General features: G+C 36.7%; 1 protein-coding gene across 9 annotated transcripts in view; it reads left to right on the top strand.

The window, feature by feature from the left end:
• Positions 1-18,961, top strand: part of OSBPL1A (oxysterol binding protein like 1A) — a 359,956-nt gene that overhangs the window by 313,923 nt on the left and 27,072 nt on the right. For all 9 annotated transcript variants that reach the window (XM_069099804.1, XM_069099806.1, XM_069099802.1 and 6 more), the window contains 6 exons: positions 7,116-7,250; positions 9,226-9,323; positions 10,678-10,860; positions 13,431-13,538; positions 14,052-14,141; positions 14,353-14,479. In XM_069099804.1, coding sequence (XP_068955905.1) covers positions 7,116-7,250; positions 9,226-9,323; positions 10,678-10,860; positions 13,431-13,538; positions 14,052-14,141; positions 14,353-14,479 — 741 coding nt within the window. The remainder of the gene's footprint in view (positions 1-7,115; positions 7,251-9,225; positions 9,324-10,677; positions 10,861-13,430; positions 13,539-14,051; positions 14,142-14,352; positions 14,480-18,961) is intronic.

Below are 18,961 nucleotides of genomic sequence, written 5' to 3'. Positions count from 1 at the left end.
GAAATACATTTCACTCAACAGGGAAAAGGGAGAGAGAATGGGAATTAGGAATTAGAGGAAGGGTAGATTAAAGGAGGGATTCGTCCTAAACAAAACAAGCTCTGAGGATGTACAAAAATATTTATATCTCTTTTTGAAGGGGCAAAGAATTGAAATCTGCAGGACTGCCCATCAACTGGGGAATGATTGAACAAGTTGTGGTATATAAATGTGTCCAAATAATATTGTCTTGAGCTCTTATCAGCATTATGCTACAGGACTCACTACAGTGTAAATAAAGTAAAGTAAAGTACTCGATACAGAAGAGGATAGCTGTTTTGTTGTGGTTTTTTTTTTTTTGGCGGGGGGGCCGCAATGTGGAAATGTTTTAATTGACTACATATTTGTAATCAGGGAAGAGGAAGAATAAAGTTAGAATAAGAAGATTCTAATCCAAACCTTTCATTTTTCAGAGGATTCTGAGCTCTAGAGTTTAGTGATTTGCCCAAGATAGTAAGTAGCAGAGCCAGAATTCTAACCCAAGTCTTCAGTTGCTCTTTTGACTCCACCAAGGTAAAATGTAAAATGTAAAATGCCAAATGTAAAAAACAGATAAACAAAAAACTCTAGCTCCAAGAATGCTAAGAATCCCCAGTTGCATCCTTTTTCCCTAACTCTCTCCCTGTTTTGGAGAAAACTTCCTCAGCCTAATTGGGACTTTCTTTACCTTAAAGTTGGATTGTATAACATTTAAGTAAATTACATTTTTTCTTTAATAAAACGGGGTCCAATCTTAAATCTCCCAGAAAATCTGATTGTTCTCTAAGAGCTTTACGTTCATTGTAGTAAAGCAAAAATCTTAAGAATAGCTTAATAGTTTTTGACCTTTGTGCTTTTTTCATCATCATGTTATTCCTTTCCTGAATAGTTTGGTAATCTCACAATGCCGTTGGTCTTTGTGGGTTTGTTTTTTTCCCCTTTCTCCTCTTATCTCTTCATGTTTTCCTTTTACTTGGCATACTGTAAATATCTGTTCTCACAAATACCTCATCTGCACCTGTAGATTAGCTCATAGGCCTTATTCCCAAACCCACACATTATATTACCCTCAGGCCCTGCCTGTGTGAACCAGGAGGCTATGGTGGGAGAGGAAACTAAAGGATAGCTTAGCCAAGGGACAGAATCAAATGTTTATTGTTCATCATTTTCAGCAAGAACGGTCACTTATTGCTGTGGCACCAGTAAAGATAGCCCTAACCTGAGTTGATTTTTGTCTCCAAGATCAGGTTATTATTGACATATTAATTCGTTCAGCAAGTATTTATTAAGTATCCATTATGCTAGTCACTGTGCTAGATGCTGAGACTATGAAGAATAAAAAATGCTGTTCTCAAAAATATTTTATTCTTTAATATATAGACGTTTAGATGAAATGTTCAGATAAGATATTTTGCTTTTTTGGGGGCGGGGGGACCAAATTTTAACCTACCTTCAAGTTTTTAAAAAAAATTGTCTAACAGTATTCAAGAGAATAAAAAAATCTCTAGAATTTCCTCCCCCCTCTTAGTTTATCAGCTGACAAGCAATTGCAATTAAGAATTTCTTCAGTTTCATCATTAGTTGTTATTAATTTGCACGGATAAATTTAAACCATGGCTTTCAGCTGGGTCACAAGATGGGACTATCTGATGTAAATATTTAATTCTATTGATTAAACCTACCCTAAACAATAAACATATTGGTTCATGTCTCTTTTCAAAACTTGACCCTTAAAATATCCATTATTGCTTCCCTATCATTAGAAATGTTTGGGGATGAATATAGATGTGTTTGCTAATTGAAATGTAGATCATATTGTATAAAATCAGGACTAAAATTTGTTAGATTTCTGAATTCCCAGGATGTTGTTTTAGGTATAACTGTATTTGAAAGTGAAAAATAAGACCTACTTGTATGTTACTGAGTTTTCTATAATCACTGAATCGGCAATGACTCAGTCATACTGAGACCTATTAAAGACCTTAGCTTGAAAAAGCCAAGGTTACCCACTGCATCCTGGGTCATCTTCAGTCATCCTGATCTATATCTCCTCTCTAGAGGAGAAAATGAGGCTGGTGACTTTGCACAACCCTCCCTCACTTAAATCCAATTTACTCGTGTGTCACAGCATCATCTCCCTGAAGTCATGATCCTCTTTGAGAACAAAGGACCCTGTTGAAGAAAAATAGACTTTTCAATATTCAGAACTGAATTTAGATGAAAGAAGAAAAAACTGCAGACCAGTTGAGATGAAATGAAATACATGTTCATAAGTGCCCTTATCTATTTGATTTGGGGAGGGGTTATTTTATTTTCCCCCAAATTATTTGTTTATTTTTAGCTTTCAACATTCATTTCTACCAGATTTGGGTTACAAATTTTTCTCCCCGTCTTTCCCCTATTCCCCACCCCAAAATAGCAAGCCTACTGAATACCCCTTCCCCCAATCTGTTCTCTCTTATATCTTCCATTTCTCCCCCCCCCACTTTCTAGTAGGGCAAGATGGATTTCTATACCCCATTGCCTGTATGTCTTATTTCCCAGTTGCCTGTGAAAAAAACAATGTTAAACATTTGTTTTTTTAAAACTTTGAGTTCCAGATTCTTTCCCTTCTTCCCTCCTCACCCACCCCTACTGGGAAGATAAGCAGTTCACTATAGGTTATACATGTGTAGTTATGTAAAACATTTCCATAGTAGTTATATTGTGAAAGACCAACTATATTTCCCTCCATCCTATCCTGTCCCCCACTAATTCTGTTTTTTCTTTTGGCCCTGTCCCTTTTCAAAAGAGTTTGCTTCTAACTACCCCCCCCCCCCAATCTGCCCTTCCTTCTATTATACCCTCTTATCCCCTTCCCCTCTATTTTCCTGCAGGATAAGATACCCAATTGAGTGTGTATGTTATTCCTCCTTAAGCCAAATTCAGTGAGAGTAAGGTTGTCCCATTCCCTTTTACCCTCCTGTTCTTCCCCTACTTTGTAACTATCTATCTGATTTTTTAAAATAATTTTTACTTTTTGTTATTTTGAACTTGAGAAACCCCAACAAACAGGAACATTTCCATGAACAAAGAAGAGAAAAGTGATTACAACTTGAAACCACAAAATCTTTTATGTACAGTTTGGTGTTTAAGTAAATAATAAATTTAGTATCATGTTTTCCAAATTATGCTGCTTGTCTCTGTCAGCCTTTGTACTTTCTTCTCTTCTGTGCATTTTTAGTATGCATAAGTGATTCACCTTTCTTTTCTTTGGTTTCACTGTCACTATCTTCCCTATACCCATTCAATATATATTTTGTATATGCATGTATTGGGGAATGATTCTTTTGCTTATATATTTGAATCATTTCCCTATATATCTTGAATATCATCTTTATCAGAGAAACTTGCTGCATAGATTTTTTTCTCCAGTTAATTTTTCCCTTCTGATTTTATCAACCTTGATTTCATTAGTACAGAAGCTTTTCAATCTCATGTAATCAAAATTATACATTTTATCTTTAGCGATTCTTCTGCCTCTCAGTTCTGTCCCTTGAGGCCAAGTAAAACAAGGTTAATCCTTCTTTTATATCATAGCCCTTGAAATACTTGAAGATACTTAATGAAGTCTTCTCCAACTAAACAACATTCCAAGTTTCTCCAGCTCCTCTTCATAGAATGATCTCGACTCCTTTTATTACACTGGTCATTCTGATTTGCATGCTGTTTACCCAGGATTGAACACATGTTCTCACTCTATTTTGTCTTTAAAAACATACTATTGGGGCAAGTAGGTGGCGCAATGAATAGAGCACTGGCCCTGGAGTCAGGAGGACCTGAGTTGAAAGCCGGCCTCAGACACTTACTAGCTGTGTGACCTTGGGCAAGTCACTTAACCTCAATTGCCTTGCCTTCCCCCCCTCAAAAAACAAAACAAAACAAAAGTACTCTCCCTGCTATAGTTTTAGTGAGGTGGGATGGAAGGAGCTCAACATTCAGCAGTGAAGAAGGAACATTATGGTATCATAGAATTTGGAATCAGATGACATGGGTTTAAATCCTCATTCTGCTGTAGGCTAGCTGTGTGCTCTTGAACAAGTCACTGAACCTTTTTCAGCCTCTATTTCTTCACCTGTCAAATAAAATGGATGAACTAAATGATCTCTGAATAGAAATAAAGTTTCATGACTGAGAACTAAATAGATTTTGATGAAAATATTCCTACCTGAGCCACCCTGGTTAAGGAAGAATCCATGCTAAAATACTCTGTCTTCCTTGGTTTCCTTTTCCTTCACTCTCTCATTTTCTACCATTAATACAGTGTATTCAATTCCCAGGACAGTTAACACACTACTAAATTATTTATAAGCATTCTGCCATGCAGTATCTTCCAGGAAAAAAAAAAAAAGACAAAATACATTTTCTAGATAATTACTGTTCTCCTTGCAATTTAATTTCAAATGTGTAAATGCATTTTACTTGTACAAAATGAGGTGTGAGTGGCAGAAAAAAATAGCGCAAAAGACATGAACTAGAAATTAAATTGCTTACGTAAGTTCATGGTCAGAGAGCAGCTGTGATTCGGCCGTGGGTAGCTATTTTAGTAACAGTCCCTCTTGCCTCAGGTTTTGTGGGTTCTGTACAGAATATTCATCCATCTGGTCATTTGGTTGAAACAACCAAAAAGAGTTTGATAGGATCCTTCTTGACTTCTGTGAGAAGCAGCAGTAGCTGTTATTTTATCTTTCTCTTCTTGAATTCCTGTAGCCATAATGAGCACAGTTACTTTCTATACAGTCTCTAGACAGTATGTGAGAAGAGGTACCTCTCCAAGGTGCTGACAAGCGTACTTCTGGTGCAGTGGTTTGGCAGGAGGATTCCATTTACAAAACTTTGCTCAGCAGCCCATAATTTAGATTTAGACCAGTGCCTTTATACTACCTCCCTTTTCATCCAATTCTTTTATGCATTGGAAAAGATTTCTGCACCATAATATGCTTTAGATTCTGTAGCATTGGGAACAGATAACTTCTCTCTAATTTCTTATCCCACCAGTCTGTTCAATAATTTTATAGTGCTGGGTTATGAGGTATATAGAAGCACAGTGATGATCATGGAGGATTTTTACTTTGCACTCATTGTATTTACTTAGTACCTATTATGTGTCCACCACTTGCTATGTCTTGACTGGGGTAAAGAAGAAAGGTAAGACTCCATAAGGAATATAAAATATAGTTAAGGAGACAAAAGACATACATAGAAAATAACAACAAACGATACAAATGAATATTATATTAACAGCTGACATTTACATAGCATTTTAAGGTTTACAAAACATGTTACATCTATTTCATTTTGGACAATTAGGGCATGAACTTATCAAAAACAAAGTATATATATTTATGCAACAAAGATTTATTATGTATCATTTGTGTGCCAGGGAGTAATTAGGGTTTTATTTTCTAAGAACTCTTCAGTATCCTTTTTGGAAGGTCATCCACATCTATATCTCTATTCATGGGTCATCCCAAGACTTTGTCTTGCGTCTTACGTTCATTCACTCTGTTCTCTCTTGATCTTATCAGTGTCCGTGGGTTCAATTAGTATCTTTATATAGCAGATTTCCACATCTCTGTGTCTGATCCAAGCCTCCCTTCTGAGCTTAAGTCTCCCATCACCAGTTTTTGAACATTTTGAAGTAGACTATGGCATCTCAAACTTAACATGTTCAAAACAGAACTTGTTATCTTTCCCCTAAACCCTCTACTTCCTTATTTGAGATTAGAGCACCACCATCCTTTAAGTCACCCAGGAATCAGAATCTCTAGAGTCACTTTCATCTCCATATCCAGTCAGTTTCCAAGTTTTGATTCTGCCTCCACAACATCTTTGATATCTGTTCTCTTCTTTGTACTGTCATGGCCACCACCTTACTTTAGATCCTCTAGTCTGTACTATCACAGGAACCTTCTAATTTGTCTCCCTGTTTCAAAACTCTCCCCTCCAAAATCCTCCACACAGAGGCCAAAGTGATACTCTTAAAACACAAATCCAGCCATGCCCTTCCTTGCTCAGGAAACTCTAGTGGCTCTCTGTTGCCTCAGAGATAAAATACAAATTCCTTTGTTTGCCACTTAAATTTACTCACAATCTGGCTCTCACCTACTCATTACACTTTCCTTCTCTTGATTTATTAATCTCTTTCACTTGCTCTATGGTCCAGCCAAAATGGTCTTCTTGCTTATATTAGACATGATATTTCATCTCCTGGATTTACCTCTTTGCAAAAGCTACCCCCTATACCTGAAATGTTCTCGTTCCTAGCCTCTGCCGCTTAGCATTTCTGGCTTCCTTCAAAGCTCTGCCTACCCAACCCCTCCTACAGGAGGCTCTTCTGATGTCCCAGCTGCTTTAATTGGTCTTATGTGTATTCTGCATATGCTTATGTAGGTGCATATACTTACGAGGTGTCACCTCAAATAGCTGAGTGACTCAGCAGATAAGAGTGTTGGATGAGGAGTCAGGAAGACCTGAGTTCAAACTCAGCCTTAAAAAATTACTAGTTATATTACCCTGGGCAAACTTCTTTCAGCCTCAGTTTCATCATCTGTAAAATGGGAATAAATAGCAATGCCTGGCTCACAGGATCTTCATAAGGATCAGATGAGATAACATAAATACATAAAGTGCTTTGGGAGTTGGGAGCCCAGATGAAATGTCCCTACTCTACTTAGGTCTTTGCACTGCTCTTTTCCATAGCTTTTCAATGGTTGTCCTGCTGAATGTGGAGTGTGTGCACCAGGATTTTATCCTGGGCTCACTAGGACCTGAGAACATTCAAGTTAAACGGGCCACGTTGATCATCAGTACACTTGTACTGAGTTTCCATCAGCTGCCCAGCATTGTATGGCTCATAGCTTGGGGTCCTTGTACTCCAGCACTTGTAACCGTAATAGTAATTTTTTTTAGTTCAGTGTTTCTCTTCATTCTTTCATTTAACAAACAGTTGTTAAGCACCTACTATTTGCAGAGTATTAGGCTAGGTACTGGGTGGGGGTGATCCAGCATTTAGAAAGAATACACAAATCTAACTTGTAAATCTTGTTATTAAATAGGAGCTGTCCAAGATCACGATGCCAGTTATATTTAATGAACCCTTGAGCTTCCTACAGAGACTAACTGAATACATGGAACATACATACCTCATCCACAAGGCCAGTGCGCTTTCTGATGCAGTTGAAAGGATGCAAGTATGTAATTGTTGATAAGTATATTGATTTGTATTGGTTCTGTGTTCCCAAAGCATATTAAGTGCATTCTTTTATAAATAGTTTACAAAAAAAAAGAAAATATTTAAAAAAAAACAGATTCTGAAACTGTCAACAATCAATTGACAGTTATTTTTTTTTTAGTGCCTGCTATATGTCATAAACTTACCTGACTCTGGGTATACACTCTACAAGGAGCAATGTAAACTATTTATGTATTGTTTTCTCTCTTGGTTAAGTACCTGTGATAATACATTCAAGATTTTAAGACCAGAAACATGGTTATAGCCCCCTCTAATCTAGCCACTGGGTTTATTAGCATAAAAACCACTGATAGAGCATTCAGTCACAATAGAAGTATACAAGGAGATACATACTTCCATTCCACTGCCATTTTGGATTCTTAGTTTGATCTGGTTTGGGGAAATGAAACCAGATGCATAATTGCAGCCCAGGAAATGGTTCTTTCCAGAATATAGACTAATTTAGGATAACACAATATGAATGAGATGTTTTTTATATCAAGGTAAATAAAAAGAACTTTAAAGGGAAGCCATTAGTTTGTGCCTTTCCTAACTAAACAACTTTTTGAAGCAACAGGTATGACTGTCTAACACGGGTGGGGAACCTGTGGCCTTGAGACCACATGTGGCCTTCTGGGTGCTTTGGTGAGGCCTTTTGACTAAGTCCAGGTTTTACAGAACAAATCCTTTTATTAAAGGGATTTGTTCTGTGAAGCTTGGATTCAGTCAAAGGGCCACACTTGAGGACCTAGAGGGCCACATGTGGCCTAAAGCTCCAGGTTCCCTACCCTTGGTTTAGCATGTCCCTCCCTTCTTTTGTCTATCCCATAACAGATGAAGTTGCACATGTGTTTGAAGAAAATTATCTAGGGATCATATAATCTGTCCTTGAATAATAAAAAGCAAAATATATAATCATAATTTATTGGGTGAAACTGGGTTACCCTATTGGTTAAAGCTAGTAATTTCTCAGGGTGACTTGAAGGATATGGTATAGTGAGAAGAGTCTTGGATTTAGAGGATCCAAGTTCAGATCCAAGCTCCATCATCATTATTTGTGGGACCTTAGGTGTGGCACTGTGCTTCTCTGCACTTCTTTCCTTACCTGTAAAGTGAAGGGGTTAGACTAGATAACTTTCTTAGATCCCTTAGAGCACTAAATCTGATTCTGTCTTAAAAAAAGAAAAACAGAGAAATTAAACTACATGTGCTTTGAACTAAAATCATTGCCATTATCAAGATACATCAGTGGTTCCAAACGTATATAGCATTCCCCAAATTTTGCTAGATGTGTCCATCATACTACCAAGACTTCCGGGACCATTACAACAAAGAATGCAGTGATGTGAACAGAAGCATTGCTGTATAAGTTACACCCTGCAGTGTTAGACAAGGTGCCACCTAGTATTCTTAGATATTCATTGTTTCTCCTATTACAGAGCAATATAGTATTTTAAACTGAATCCATTTTTTTTCTTTCCTTTATGAAACTTTATTGTTCCACGTCTCTTTGGAACAAACACTCTGGAGGGTTTTTTTTTTTTTAATTTAATTTAGTTTTTTCAGTTTGGTGCACTCTCTTATCCTAGTATTGTTTAGCTCAGGATTTTTTCAAAAAATGGAAACAAACTGTTGGTTTACAATTTTCATAAAACTTTTCAGATAATTCAGGATGCTTTGCGGGGGGAGGGGAATCTTAAAATTGGAGTTTAGGTAGAAAATCACTGGTAGTAATTTTTGCTTTAAGAAAAAAACCTAATTTTTATGTATACCAGTAATGCCATTGTCCAAAATGACTGTGTGTTTAGGAAGGTTTTGAGAATCCAGAGTAAACAAACTACTCAAAAACATCTTCATAGTAAATATGTCAAATAAAACCTTGGTTTCCTGAATTTGAGATTATTTTCAGCTTGTGCTAATGTTTTATCCCATAGTGTGTAGCTGCATTTGCTGTATCTGCTGTTGCTTCTCAGTGGGAACGCACAGGGAAGCCTTTCAACCCACTGCTTGGAGAGACGTATGAATTAGTCCGGTAAAGGTTTCTCTATCATTACATTTAAAAACATGGTGGATCAGTTGGTGGGATTTGGATGATTCTTTTTGTATATGGTTTTCTTTATAACTTCTGTTTTCCTTTTTTTCTGTTTTCTCTTTTATTTTAACTTTCCTACATAATTTGACCATTAGAATCTGTAACTTTAGAATTTGATTGTTAAACTATTTTCTTAAGAAAAAATTTTGGTTTGAGCCAAAAGGCAATTCTAATGTTTTCTTAGGAAATGAGAACAACTCAGAACTTTACTTAAAAAAAACACCTTTGTTGACACCACTAAAATTACTAAAATAACTTATTTTAACTAGTATTAGGGAAAAGTATGCTATTAAAGTTCAAAGTGAAGAAATTATCATTTAATTATTGAGGTTCATTGAGATCTGCAGTACTCCCTTGGACCTGATCTGTTATTCAAATAAATTTTTCAAAAAACATAGAAAATCACAGAATTTAGTATGTGCAATATGTGTAACAGGAATAAAAAAAAAAAACATGATTGTATTGTGTCTTCAGATACATTTGTGTGATTTACTAAGGGATCTTTCTTGTTGTTCAGATTTCACGCATTCATTTCCTTCCTTCCATACCTCTCATAGGGGCGGCTAGGTGGTGCAGTGAATAGAGCACCAATCCTGGAGTCAGGAGGACCTGAATTCAAATCCGGCCTCATACACTTAACACTTACTAGCCATGTGACTTTGGGCAAGTCACTTAACCCCAATTGCCCTGCCCTCCGCACTCCAAAAAGGAAAAAAAAAATACAACCATACCTCTCATGCCAGTTCTTGCTTTCTTAAGTCCTAAATCCAGCTTTGCATGTACTAATGCTTTTAGATGTCTAGACCTTGTTTAATTTTCCCCCCACAGAGAATGCTACAAATTGAAATGTCAGGCTTTTAATTTCCATAGGTAGCATTACTGTTCCCATACATTTATATATTAATAATAATTTTGACACAGAGCTTTGAACCAGTTATTAACTGATTCTGTGTACATCAGGATTATAATGTGGGTTTATTTGTTCAGCAGCATCTTTTTAAGACACAAAAGAGTTAAATCAGAAATAATATCTAACATGGAGCATTTTACAGTTTACCAGGTACTTTCCTCACAAGCCTGTGAGACTGAGTCTGTCGTACCTATTTTCACAGGGGAAACTATTTTAGTGTTTAAGGCACTTTCCGTAATCACACAGCTAGTGAGAGTTCGTATTCAAACCCAGTTATCTTCAGTCTAGTTTTTTTGCTCTTTCCTTATAGTGATTGAAATAATAGCAATTCACTCATTACAAAACAAGGTAAGTAATAACATTTTTTGTTTTTAATTCTTGAAGAGATGATCTTGGATTCAGACTTATCTCAGAGCAGGTGAGCCATCATCCTCCAGTGAGTGCATTTCATGCTGAAGGATTAAACAATGACTTTATCTTTCATGGATCAATATATCCCAAACTCAAGTTCTGGGGTAAGAGTGTGGAAGCTGAACCCAAGGGAACCATCACTTTGGAGCTTCTTGAGTAAGTTGGTATGATGTCATTAGCATTCCTACGTGCACACATTTGCACACACTTTCTAAAGCTGAAAATCATCCATTAAAAAAACAAATATTCTACTCCATGTGTAAAAAAGCACATTTTCTTTTATTCTATATTAGCTGAAACAGTATCCAGGGTGGGGGGAAATGGTATTCCACTCTGCTATATTAGACCACATCTAGAGAATTTTTTTTCTTATTCTGAGTATCACGTTCTAGGAAAGATATTGACAAATTCCATTGTGTCCAAAGGAGAATGATGAGGAGAATTAGGACACTTAAAATCAAACCATATTGTCATTGGTTGAAGTTAGCACTGATGTTTAGCCTGAAGTAGAAGCCTAATAAAAAAAAAAGGACTTCTCCAAACCTTTGAAGATTGATATATGAAACAGGGATTAACTAAAGGGAAAGAAGTTTTAAGTGGTACATTCCAACTCAGTTTAAAGAAAGTTTTTCCTTCAGAAAAGTTTTCTGAAGGAAAAACTTCATAACACCTAAAACTGCCCCAAAATAGAACAGGGCACCCCAGGAGGTATTGGATTCCTCAGGACTAAAGCAATTTAAGTATAGACAGGCTAGCCACTTATGGGGAATGTTGTAGCTGGGATTCATGCTTTAGGTAACCAACTCTTGAAATTAGATTTACTTAGATTAGATGTTTGAGCTCCCTTCTAACTCTGCAATTCTTTGGTTCAATTACCCCAATTAGATTCATGCAAGTTTAACTTGATGTGAACAGTGTTGTTTGTATATATTTTAACATGGCATTAGTCTGTGTTATAATATATAATCATAAATGTATACTTAGTTCTTGCCATGAAACCTTTGTAAATCATAGTAACAGTGTTTTAGTCTGTGATTAGCCATTTTTCTAAATGGATTGTGTTCTGTCATCATTTCACATGTTCACTAATTGTTAAAATGGTTTTAGGATGTCTAACATGCCTAGAATCGTAGAATTTTAAAACTTAAGGGTATTTTAAGGATAATCTAATCTGTCTTCTAATTCCTTTCCTTTTCTAAAAGAGAGTGTGAAAATCAAAACAAAAGTTATAATAAAATCAAGCCTGAGTAGGGGTTTTTAGGGCTTTTTTAGGAGCGTTTGCAGTACACTAAAGTTTTTCACTTTGGTGAACTAGTTTGGAATTTCCATAGAAAGCCTTTTGGGGCCTTGTTGCAGTTTTCTACTTCATTTCCATTTGAGGAGGAAGAGAGATGTATCTTCTAGTTATTTTCACATAGACTTTCTTATCAATGAAAATAGTTAATTAAAAGTTTGAGGTAACTGTCCAGAATTATTCCTGTAATCTAAATGCTTTCAGAATGCATATTAGTGTATATTCCATTTTTTGTGGGCATCCTAATGTATTTTCACATAAATTTTGTATCTTTTTGCACAATAAGTGCTTAAAATAGACATGTTACTGTTTAAATTTTGAATATGTTACAAAAACTATTTCTTTTTTTAAATACATTTTGTTTTTTAACATCAACATAATTTTCTCTAGTACCCTTTCCCAACCCCTCCCAGAGAGCCATCTCAAATAAAAAATTAATATTTCTAAAAGGAAAAAAGTAGAATGGAGGAAAATATCAGCATAACTGCCCAGTACTAATATCAGCCTTCTGTATTGTTGCCTTTTCCCATTAGACTATGAGCTCTTTGAGAACAGGTTCTTATTTTTCTATTTATATCTTTTGTCCTTAGCACACTGCTTTGCACCTAGTAAAAGCTTAACAAATACTTTTATTCATTTATTAAGTATGCTAAAAAAAAGTCTAAAAATGTACCATACTCATAGGCCTCCCACCTCTGCAGAGGGGTAGGGGTGGGTATGTCTTCTCATATCTTTTGTAGACAGTCTTGTTTTTTTAATTTTTTCAATATTCAGTTTTGAATTTTTTAAATGGTTCTTTCCATTTACATTGTTGTAGTCATGGTAGATATTGTTTTCTCTGCTTGCATCAGTTCATCAGTTCTCTGTATTCATATTCATCATTCCTTAACAGCACAACAGTATTACATGTATGTTCCACATTTTTTAGCCATTTTGTATCCAAAGATCATTTACTTTGTTTTCAATTCTTTGTTACCACAGAAAGTGCTGCTATGAATGTTTTGATGTATATGGAGACTTTCTTCTTATCAGTGGCTTCCTTGACGTATAAGCCTTGTCATAGAATCCATAATTGCTTCTTTAAACTAATTTTGTTTTCTTTTAATGAAGAAAATATTTTGTGTATGTTACTTGGTTGCTAAATGTCATTGTGTAAGGTTTCCTTAGCCTGCAAATTGGCATTAGCATCTGATTCATCAAAAATGCTAATACCAGTCAGTAATAATCTCTCTATTGACAGCTAGAGTGTGTGTCTGTGTGTGTGTGTGTGTGTTTTACCTTGATTGGGTGCCAGTTTTAAATTTCCTAGGCTACATCCTTTAGAAAAGACTAGCTTTTTTGTATGTACTATGATATTTTGCATTATAAGTCAGTAGTTCATTGACCAAATCAAATAACATCATTATGTACTACTCCTCCCTTACTTCTTTAGGCACAATGAAGCCTATACGTGGACAAATCCTACTTGCTGTGTGCATAACATTATTGTAGGTAAACTCTGGATTGAGCAGTATGGCAACATGGAAATAACAAACCACAAGTAAGTTAGACATTTTCAGAGGAGCCTGCATTTCTTTTAAGAGCATCTGATGTAGTTCTGGGAGCTTCATATCAGAGTAACTGTAGTGGGAACTGATGGAATATATAAGAAACAGGTAGCAATACAGTGGTAGTAGAAACAGGGCCGAACTTGGCAGTGTCGGACGCTGGGTTTGACTCCAGACCCCAACAGTTAGATAACTTTGTGACCGTGGGTGTTTAGCTCCTCTCTGAGCCTCAGTTTCCTTAGACAATATGATTGCACTGCCTACCTCATGAGTTGTGAAAAAACTTCTTTATATCTGTTATGTAAATTGGAGCAGCTGTTATTATATTAAACAAATAGATCCAGCCCTATCTAACTTCTCATTATCACCTTTATTATCCAACTCTTGATATTATGGTCCCAGGTGAGTCTTTTTGGGCAGTTCACCTCATTCCATGGCATATCCTTTACAAAGTTTTGCTCAATAAATGCATATTGGTCATCTAAAATGTGACATTTTTATTATAGGACTGGGGAGAAATGTATATTAAACTTCAAGCCATGTGGCCTTTTTGGAAAGGAATTACACAAAGTTGAAGGCTACATTCAGGACAAAAGGTAATATTCCTATTTTAATTATAGACTGGATGTGAAATAGGCTTCCACATTCTTGTGAGATCAATTTATGAGGACAGCTTAATACAGAAGTGTTGCAAGAAGCTAAAATGTAGCTTTCACTTCTGTCTGTTTTTCTAACATAACTGGTAGACATCTTTACAGCATAACAGAGCACTGGCTCCTTGTGCTCAGCTCTGGCCTCTATTTCTAGCAAAAAGAAGCTGCGGGCCCTCTACGGGAAGTGGACAGAGTGCTTGTACAGTGTTGACCCTGCCACCTTTGAGGCTTGTAAGAAGAATGACAAGAAAAATGCAGATGAAAAGAAAAGCAGCAAACAGGTAACTCGTGTGACACTGCATCCACAGCAACATCAAACGTTGTTACGCCTACCTCACTCTCTTCTCAGGCGAGACATGGTTGGACCACATGGAGAGTAATGTTCACACACATTTATGTATTTTTTGGCTTTTTGGAGGGCAGTTAGGGTTAAGTGACTTGCCCAAGGTCTAGTAAGTGTTAAGTGTCTGAGGCTGGATTTGAGCTCAGGTTCTCCCGAGTAGGTGCTCTATTCACTGCACCACCTAGCTGCCCTGTTCACATAGATTTTTACTTGCTACAGTTGCATTTGTTTCCTTGAGTATTTTTCTAGCACATAAATTTTAGCCTGAAATGCATTAGATTTGACACATTAGGCTGTGAGGTGATTTTCACCCATTTTTATAAAAAAATCTTAGAATGTATTTCATGCTTTTATCTAATCGACCATGGAAAGGAGAGCTTGATTCATTCAGCAGGCATGTAAATACCAACCAGCATTTGTGCCAGGTGCAGTACTAGACACTGGGCTGCCAAATACAAAAAACAAACAGTCCCTGCCCCAAGGAGCTTGGATTCTGTGCAAAGGAAGGCAAATACAAAATATGTAGTTCAAAAATAATTTCTAAAGGAGAGAACATTAGCAGCTGGGGAGGGGAATGAGACAGGCTTCCTCTGCTAAGTGGCCTTTAGGCTGAGCTATGAGGGTGAGGGAGGGAAGGATCAAGTACGTAGTGGGAATGGAGGGGAGGAGGACCAACCAGTGTAACGACGTGGAGGCAAGAGGGAGGATAAGATGTGTGAGAAATGGGGAACATGGGGTGAATAAAGGAGAATAATATGTGATAAACTTGCAATTTGGTATACAGGACTGTTTTCACAAAGAGCTTTAATTACCAAACAAGAATTTATATTTTATTCTAGAGGTAAGAGGGAATTACAGGGCAGTGGCATAGGGGAGACATGAAATAGAGAGAAGCCTGAACTAGACTGTGTGAAGGAGGAATGTCCTCAAGGTGAAAATGACAAGATTTGGCAAAGTCTTAGATAAATAGAGTGACCGAGAATGAATTGTCAAGGGTGACTCTGAGGATTGTGAACATGAAAGACTGGAAGGATGGTGGTGCCCTTAACAAAAGTAGGTGAGTTAAGCTTGGAAGTTAATTAATTCTGTTCAAGAAATGTTGAGTTTGAACCGTCTGTGGCATACTTACTTGGAGGTGAGCAATAGGCAGTTGGTGATATGGGACTAGAGTTTAGGAAAGAGATTAGAGCTGAAGGGAACTGTTAGTTCCCTGAATTGATGAGAGCTGAATTCATGGAATTGATGCGATCTCTAAGAGGATGAATGTAGAGACTGAAGAGAAGAGGAGCCAGAACAGGGAGGGCTCTCAAGGATACCCCTACAGAGGGGTCAGGGCATGGATATAATCCAGCAAGGAGAAGGAGAAGGAGCAGTCAGAAGGAGGAGAGGAACCAAGAAAGCATCTGCAGAAATCCAGTCATGAGAGTGTCTAGGAGAGAGCAGTCAATAGAGTGAATGCCACTAATGAAGTCAAGAAGGGTAAGGACAGAGAGAATACATGGAATTTTCCCATTAAGAGCTTATTGGTAACCTTTGAGAGAGAAGATTCAGTCACTGATGAGGTCATAAGTCAAATTGCAATGGGTTGAGGAGTAGAAAGTGAGAAAATGGAGTCAGTGGATCTAGAAGAGCTTTTTTTAGGAATTTGGCTGTGCATGAGCTTGGGGGGAATAGTAGAATCAAGTAAAGTTTTCCTAAGGAATTGGAAAATCAGAGCATGTTTATAACTAGTAGGGAAGGAACCTGTGGATAAGAAGAAACTGAAATTTAGGAAGAGCAACTGATATCCAGGACGCTAAAGTAAAGGGTTTGTCATTGGCAAGGAGAAGTTACCTCTTTCTCCAAGACTGAGTCAAAGAAAAAGAGTTTGATAAGGGATGCTTATAGGGGAGTTTAAGAGGTAAAAGTGGAGAAGAGGTTCAGGACGGATGCTTTCCATATCATCAGTGAAGCATGAGACATGGTCTTCTGCTGAGAGGACAGGTGGTATGGGAGGCTTGAGAAGAAAAGAGATTTGAAATAGATGCTGTGGGAAATGGGATGAAACATGAATGAGGGAAGGAAAAAAAGATTGGTGTCATAGCAGTTGGGAGCCTACTTGAGATTATAAAATATAAATTTGACATGAATCCAACCAGTACTATCATGTGACTTCCTATAGCACCATTCATCAGAGGAGGAGAATAGTGAAAGTCATCCATAGTAAAGATTTGGAAAATAATGAGTAGGTATAAGACAAGAAAATAAATTGATAGTAATGATACTTTCGCTCTCATTTTGAGTGCCTGTGGCTAACATGCTGCATACTTAAATATTAGATTTCATTTTCCTTAAGAGAAATTTTGTATTTTATTTTAAAATTGAACTCCTAAATATAAGGCTTTTCTTGAAATTAATCTTTGTAGTTAATGAATCCATCTATTTTTTTGTTTATTTTTATTTTTCAACATTCATTTCCCCAAGGTTTTGAGTTACAATTTTTCTCCCCGTCTTTCCCCTACCCACCACCCCAAAATAGCAATGCTACTGAATACCCCTTCCCCTAGTCTGCTCTCTTCTATTCTCCCCAATCCGCGCTCTGGCTTTCTAGTAGGGCAAGATGGATTTCTGTACCCCACTGCCTATATATCTTATTTCCCAGTTGCATGTAAAAATAATAATAATTATTATTATTTTTAACATTTGATGTTAAAAATTTGATTTCCAAATTATTTCCTTTCTTCTCTCATCACCCACCCCTACTGGGAAGATAAGCAATTCAATATACGTTGTACTTGTGTAATTACACAAGACATTACCACCGTAGATTTATTGTGAAAGACTGGCTATATTACCCTCCATCCTATCACGCCCCCACTTATTCTGTTTTCTACTTTGACCCTGAAATCCATCTATTATTGAAGGTACCCATTTTATTGTTTTTTAAAATTTATTGAATATTTTATTTTCCCCAATTACATGTAAAAACTTTTTTAATCTTAAATTTATTTACTTTTAGTTGACAGTATTCAGTTCCATGAGTTTCTGAGTTCCAAATTTTCTCCCCCTTCATCTCCTCCCCCTCCTCCCAAGGCAGCATGCAATCTGATATTAGGTTTTACATATACCTTCACATTAAACATTAGTCAAGTTGTAAAGAAGAATCAGAACCAATGGAATGAACAACAAGAAAGAAGACAAAAAACAAAAGAAAGAGAGCAAGGAGTTTGCTTCAGTCTGCATTCAGACTCCATAATTCTTTCTGGATGTGGATAGCCTTGTCCATCATGAGTCTTTTGTCTTATAACTTTACATTGCTGAGAGGACCTCAGTCTGTCAGAGTCTGTCATCACAGATACAGTGTGTCTGTAATTGTGTACAATGTTTCCCTGGATCTGTTCCCCTCACTCGGCATCAGTTTATCTAAGACTCTCCAGGTTAATATGAAGTCCATCTGTTCCTCGTTTCTTACAGCACAGTAGTATTGCATTACATTCATATACCACAACTTGTTCAGCCATTCCCCAATTGATGGGCATCCCCTTGATTTCCAATCTTTGTCACCATAAAAAGAGCTACTGTAAAAATTTTTGTACATTTTGGGTCCTCCCAGTTGTATTATCTCTTTGGGATACAGCCCTAAAAGTGGTATTGCTGGGTCAAAAGGTATGCACATTTTTATAGCCCTTTGGACATAGTTCCAAATTGCTCTCCAGAATAGCTGGACTAGTTCACAGCTCCACCAACAGTGCATCAGTATTCCAATTTTCCCACATCCTCTCCCACATTTATAATTTTCCTGTTTTGTCATGTTAGCCAGTCTGACCAGTGAGATGTGGTATAATTTGCATTTTTCTGATCAATCGTGATTTAGAGCATTTCTTCATATGATTATAAATATCTTTAATTTATGCCTCTGAAAACTGCCTGTTCATATCCTTTGACCACTTATCAGTTGGGGAATGACTTGTATTCTTATAAATTTGATTCAGTTCTCTGTATATTTTAGAAATGAGGCCTTTATCAAAGACACTGATCGTGAAAATTCTTTCCTAATTTTCTGCTTCCCTCCTGATCTTGATTGCATTGACTTTGTACAAAAACTTTTCAATTTAACGTAATCAAAGTTCAACATTTTGCATTTTGTTATGCTGTCTGTCTCGTTTGGTCATAATATCTTCCCTTCTCCATAAATCTGACAGGTAAACTATTCCTTGCTCTCCAGATTGCTTATGGTATCAGCTTTATATCCAAATTGTGAACCCATTTTGACTTTATTTTGGTATGTGGTGTAAGATATTGGTCTATGCCCAGTTTCTGCCATACTACTTTCCAGTTTTCCCAGCAGTTTTTGTCAGATAGTGAGTTCTTATCCCAGAAGCTGGAGTCTTTGAGTTTATCCAACAGCAGATTACTATAGTCATTGACTGCTATGTCTTGT

This window comes from Petaurus breviceps, unplaced genomic scaffold, assembly GCF_028583685.1.
Source record: "Petaurus breviceps papuanus isolate PSGF00001 unplaced genomic scaffold, PetGlider_PUasm1.0 38, whole genome shotgun sequence".
NCBI classification, from domain to species: Eukaryota; Metazoa; Chordata; class Mammalia; order Diprotodontia; family Petauridae; genus Petaurus; species Petaurus breviceps.
The sequence above is the reverse complement of the archived record's forward strand: the minus strand, read 5'-3'. Positions and strand labels throughout refer to the sequence as shown.